Raw genomic sequence first — 5,825 nt, 5'->3', positions numbered from 1 at the left:
GTCTAATCTTTATGGATCATTACTTTCTACGAAGAGAATCACAATGATTCTCTCCGCACATTTTTTAATGCATTACAATTCTTATGCCACCGTTAAAAAAAATAATTAAATTTAAAAAATTAAAATTTTAAAATAGATTTTTTTCAATTATATATTTGATGTAAAAATTAAATTTTATTAAGTTTTTAATTTGTTTAACTTAAAACTAATTAATAATTTCATTTACATTATTTGTTTATCTTTTAGATACTGATGTCAAGACTGTCAAATCTATTGCTGAAAATTTTACAATTTTGAAAAAATTATATAAACAATAACAACAACAACAACAATTCCATCCAATTGAAAACGTCAATATTAAACTTTATATACAAAACTCAACATAAAACAATAGAAATATTATTGAAAAATATCTATTTTATGGTCGACTTATTAAATAAACATTGTTTTTGTTGTTGCCACACAAAAACAAACAATAATATTATTATTAGAATAACAAATCATATATACAACATACAATAATACAACTACATACATCACTACCTACATGATACATATTTACTAAACGATTGTTCGTTGTCTTTGTAAATTATTATTATTATTAATAATAATATTGACTAAACAATAAAAAGGAAAAGAGAAAAAGCAAGCAGACAAGACGGATATTTAGTAAAGGAGAAAAAAATAAACAAGAAAAACTATTCTTCAAATTTCAATCATGGCATATTGCAATGCTTGAACGTTTCCGTTTATGTAATTTAAGTCGTCACTGTCGTTTACGATCTACAGAACTGGCTCGAGATAAGAAACAAAGACAACAATGTGTTACAATACTATTTCTCGATGACACTACCCAAACCTTTCGGATAGAGGTAAGTGTTGTTTATATAAAAATAAAATTTACTTTGCATGTTATTCAAATATTTTTTTTTTGCTTTTAAATTTTTATATAATTTTGCAAATATTTTATAAATTATAATTTGTTTTATTGTTATCTGTTTTCTTCTTCTCTGTTTGTTTTTATTATAAAGTTTTTTTCACTTATTTATTTGTATTAAACTTAACTTTCACAATAATTGTACAGCAGTTGGGGTTTTAATTTTCATTTCAATTATGCTGCTGCTGTTGCAACTCCCTGCATGAGTGCAGTTTTAACCATCATTTTGTCTAAAATCTCATTTCATTTTTACTTTTCATTGTTTTGTAATCGTTAACAAAACATAAAACAACACGCACTTCTTCTTTCATTATCATTAGTTAAATAAATAGGGTTTTTAGTTGAAGTTTTAAAAATGTTTAGCAAAAATCTCATTGTAGACTTTTAAAAGAATCGAACAAGTAATGAGTTAAAATGCTAAAAAAAACTTCTTTTCACTACTTCTTCTTAAGCTCGCTTACAAATAGGGAGTTAAAGAAGTATATTTTGCTTACTAAGAAGTTGTTGAGTAAGCTGTTTTGTTTTTAATAATAAAAGGAAACCAGTGAGAATATAAAGCAGGAACTTCAGTTTGTTAGTTAGGTGTTCTACTCACCACCACCGCACCACTGCTAAATTATTTTATTGCGTTATTGGTTTTCAGATACAAAGTTATGTTATTTTTTTATAAAACACAATTCTTAACACGCAATTATATAATGTACAGAGAAAAAGACAAAGCCCAAAATAAAATACTTTCATTTAAAAGAAAGTCATTGCTCGAGTACTTCAAAGTAATGCAAACGGCAAGTAAATAGACATTGAAAAGTAAGGGGTTATGGAAGTACAACCCATTACCAGGTTTTTGCTGGGTTATAATGTGCTGAATGCCATAGCATTGTTATGTATAACGAAATTGGAAAAATTTCTGATCAGGAAGACAAAGCGTAATATTTAAACAAATCGAAACATATAAGATCACATAACACAACGAGCTTATAGGTTTGATGAACAACTCATTTTAGAATCTTTTACCATTAATAAGTTTTGTGCTTGTTTATGTTAGGAAGTAAGAGACATCCCCTATTTCTGGTACGAACGGGTGGAACCAGAGTTGTCTTTTGGAAGACCACACAGATCGAAAAGTTGTAGATCAGTGTGATCCGAACTGTGACCTCTGGTGGTAGGTGGGTTCCTGAATGAGGTTGTTGTTGTTGTAACAGCTTAAACTATAAAATTTTTAATCCGGGGCTTTTGAATTTGCGTCCAAGCCAACAAATGGGGCTACGTCGATAGGGTTCGTCCATAAATCCATTGGGCTAAGTGAAGTAGGGCGAACTGGATAGTTGAATATGTGGTAGGTATCATGAGGACCCTGTCCACATGCTAAGCATATATTGGGGACGGCACGGTCTATGCGGGACCAGCGGGCGTTGAACCTGTTGCTCAATCCCGATCTCAGTTGTACCAGAGCAACTCTTGTTTTCCGCGTATACGAATTCCGATCTAAGGGATCCTGCATATACATTCGTATGCTCTCTTCGTATACAAGAAGGTCCTTCCTGACATTCCTCGGGGGAGCATCCAACTGTGTGATGTTAATGTTGGGATGACTCCTATGTACGTTGTAGCTCGGAGGATATTCCATTCCTTAGTGACCTTAGTCCGAATTCAAAGCTCGAAGTGATTGGAATACTTCAACTGGGTGATTTCATAAATCCATTACACAAAGTGCAGTAGGGTTGGCTGTGAAGTTGAATATGTGGTGAACGTCATGAAGACCTTGATCGGGACATTCGATGGACGGTCTATACGTGATCAGCAGGCATTAAGCCTGTTTATCCCGATCTAAGATGTGCCACAACTACTCTTGTTTTCCACGGCAGGTTTTTTGTATCTGCTATGAGTAAAGCAGGCATTAAGCCTGTTCATCCCAATCTAAGATGTACCATAACTACTCTTGTTTTCCACGGCAGGTTTTCTGTATCTGCTGTGAGTAATGGGCGACCTCCAAGTACGACGTTCATGCGCGTAACAATACTATTACGCTAGGGTTGATAATGGACTTTGATATCTATAAAGTCTTTAAATACTTGAAAAAATTATATTGTAGAAATTACGGGTTTCTTACTACTCATTTAAACTAGGCTTAACTTAACGGAACAAATTTAGGTGGACTTTAATCGATGATTGTGTTTTTCTGTCATAGATTTAAGTTCAGTTAACTTTGTTAGTATTGCCAACTTTTCACTCAAAAACATAAACAATGAACAGCTGTTTTTGCAAATAATACTTTTATAAAATGAAAAATTTTGATTAATAAATAATATAACAACTAAAACTAAATCTGTACTTATTATTATACATGTATTTTATAGATCATTTTATTTCATTACACATAATAAAACCACTTTCATAATTGTGGTTTAAGTCAATACACTTCATTTATAGAATTTTGAAATTACTGGAATTGAAAGAATTTCTATAAAACTAATAATATTGAAAATACAATTAAAAGAAGCCTTTAAAATAAACATACATACTCTAATGCTAATAACTTGAATTTGAATAATGTATTTATTACAGAAACGTGCCAAAGGTGGCGATTTACTTGAACAAGTATATCAGTTTCTAGAACTATCCGAAAGGGATTATTTTGGTTTATTATTTCCCACAAAACCTGGCGATGTTGTGGTATGTATTTTATAATATATTAATTATAATATTGTGTTATTGAAACCAGTAATAGTAATTTTATGTAATAAAAAATTTATTTATATATAATTTAATATAGCGATGGGTTGATGCACAAAAACCATTTAAAAAACAATGCAATAGTATTGCATGGGATAATGACACCGTTCCATTATTAGAATTTAGAGTTAAGGTATGTAATATAAAACAAATACAGTGAATCAATTAAGTAATTTGCCTATGTGAAATTTTATAAATTTAAAGAAAAAACTTTATGTGAACAATTATTTTTTAGCAAAATAAAGCAATTTGTTTGTTGTATTTTTTAAAGAATATCTTATATTTTAATTTTCTATCATAAAAAGTACGGTCGTTATATTAATTAACGAGATTTTTGATAAAATGTGAAGGTATTGTTAATTTTTTTTGGATCAATAAAGTATTTTGCTTTTTTAGGTTTTTTGTTCATTATTTTAATATTGCTGCATCATTTTATAATGTTTTACTAATTTTATTACTCCTATATATTAGAATAACATTTTTAGATACGACTAAATTTGGACATTTCTTAACCGATTTATTATCTTATATACCTATCAGAATTTATCAATATTTGACTTAACATGAAATCTATGGTTTCTTTCATTAAATTTCAAAAATAATAAGTAATTTTGAATTGGATATATGATATATTAGATAATCAATGGATTTGGACCTAGAAAAAAAGTTTTGTGAGGTATAAATCTATATATTATAACAAAAATAATCCGTATTTTCCTGTACTACACGACAGTTCACTTTACCTTCGGTTCCAAGCAACCTAAGGGTTCGTATATAGATTTTGAAAAAGATAAATCAGTAATCCAATAGTTTTCCTTGGATACAAGTCGCCTCCCTTTGACAGTTAAAGATTTTGAAAGAGTACTCAGTGCGTTTTTTCTAATAATTCTTTGGATCATTTCATCTATTACTATATTTTGTATTTTTTAATGTTAAACATTTTATAATTATATTTTATTGATTTACACTTGTTCTAGAAATCTAAACTAATTTTTTTTATCGAAATTGCCTCAGCATTATCTTTTAAACATTTTAAGGCAAATAACATGTCATTTTCACCCAATGAGGATATGATTTTTGCAAATTGAAAAATACTTAACACTCTTCCTTTTAACAATAAAACAATAAATTCCAAAAATAATTAAAAAAATAATTTGAAAACCCAATGAAATTAACCGGAATTCTCAATATGCAAATTACTTTATTGACATGCAAATTCTGATGAAAAAAATGTATTTTAATATTTTTTTTTTTAATTTTTTCCCATTTTACACAATCTCTATTTTTAATTGGAAAACTTATATTTACTTTTTACCTGTTTACTCGAATTTTATTTATGAACAAAAAACAAATTCTCTTTAAAAAAGGTAGGCAAAAAACTTAGTTGATTTACTGTATATCTATTATATACAAACAATATACTTATTTGTTATTATTATTATTAGTTTTATGTAAGTGATCCCAGCCGTTTACAAGAAGAATATACACGTTATCAATTTTATTTGCAAATAAAACGTAACATTTTATTGGGCAAACTGCCATGTTCAATTATACACAATGTCTCTTAGCTAGTTATACTGTGCAATGTAAGTTTTACTTTTTTGTTTTCTAATATTTAAATTATTGTCAAATTAATAATATTGTTTTTTTTGCTTTAGCTGAACTAGGTGATTTCAATCCTATAGAACATCAACCGGGCTACTTAAGTAATTTACAATTATTAGCCGATCAATCATCAGATGCTGAACGTAAAATATCGGAATTACATAAATTACATCGTGGTCAGTTGCCAGCTGATGCTGAATATAATTATTTGGAACATGCTAAAAGACTTGATTTATATGGCATTGATTTGCATAAAGCCATGGTAAATGTTGCTTAATATTATATTGTTTAAAACATTTTTGCTTACTTCTATCTATAAAAAATTGGAATTATCTAACAGTTTTCCAGATATAAGAATTTTTTTATTTAATTCATATATGTGGTGTCAAGCCCCCCATTAAGAGTCCGCCCGTTCATGTCACATGAATGTCGAAGTTATTCATATAGAATTTGAAGGTTCTAGATCTAATAGATGGGGGCTTGGAGCCCCCATAGTAGCCCGCCAATTTATTATCCAAAATGTTTACATGGGCGTTAAAATTATTTGTGC

The 5,825-nt window shown here is 28.9% G+C and overlaps 1 protein-coding gene across 1 annotated transcript; it reads left to right on the top strand.

Annotated features, from left to right (window-relative positions):
* Positions 1 to 230: 230 nt before the first annotated feature.
* LOC124419365 (tyrosine-protein phosphatase non-receptor type 4-like) lies at positions 231 to 5,532 on the top strand. Its single transcript, XM_046948428.1, has 5 exons — positions 231 to 872; positions 3,503 to 3,610; positions 3,711 to 3,803; positions 5,116 to 5,256; positions 5,329 to 5,532. Exons 1-4 carry the CDS (start codon positions 732 to 734, stop codon positions 5,236 to 5,238), a joined length of 465 nt encoding a protein of 154 aa, XP_046804384.1. The 5' UTR covers positions 231 to 731; the 3' UTR covers positions 5,239 to 5,256; positions 5,329 to 5,532.
* Positions 5,533 to 5,825: the final 293 nt, after the last annotated feature.

The sequence above is a fragment of the Lucilia cuprina genome, chromosome 4 (assembly GCF_022045245.1).
Source record: "Lucilia cuprina isolate Lc7/37 chromosome 4, ASM2204524v1, whole genome shotgun sequence".
NCBI classification, from domain to species: domain Eukaryota; kingdom Metazoa; phylum Arthropoda; class Insecta; order Diptera; family Calliphoridae; genus Lucilia; species Lucilia cuprina.
This window is presented reverse-complemented; position numbering and strand designations above follow the sequence as displayed.

Excerpts from the sequence above, each read along its gene's own strand:
- LOC124419365 (XM_046948428.1), top strand. The coding sequence starts at position 732 with ATGCTTGAACGTTTCCGTTTATGTAATTTAAGTCGTCACTGTCGTTTA. Across the intron at positions 873-3,502 it reads CCCAAACCTTTCGGATAGAG|AAACGTGCCAAAGGTGGCGA; the intron begins GTAAGTGTTGTT and ends TATTTATTACAG. Across the intron at positions 3,804-5,115 it reads TATTAGAATTTAGAGTTAAG|TTTTATGTAAGTGATCCCAG; the intron begins GTATGTAATATA and ends TATTATTATTAG.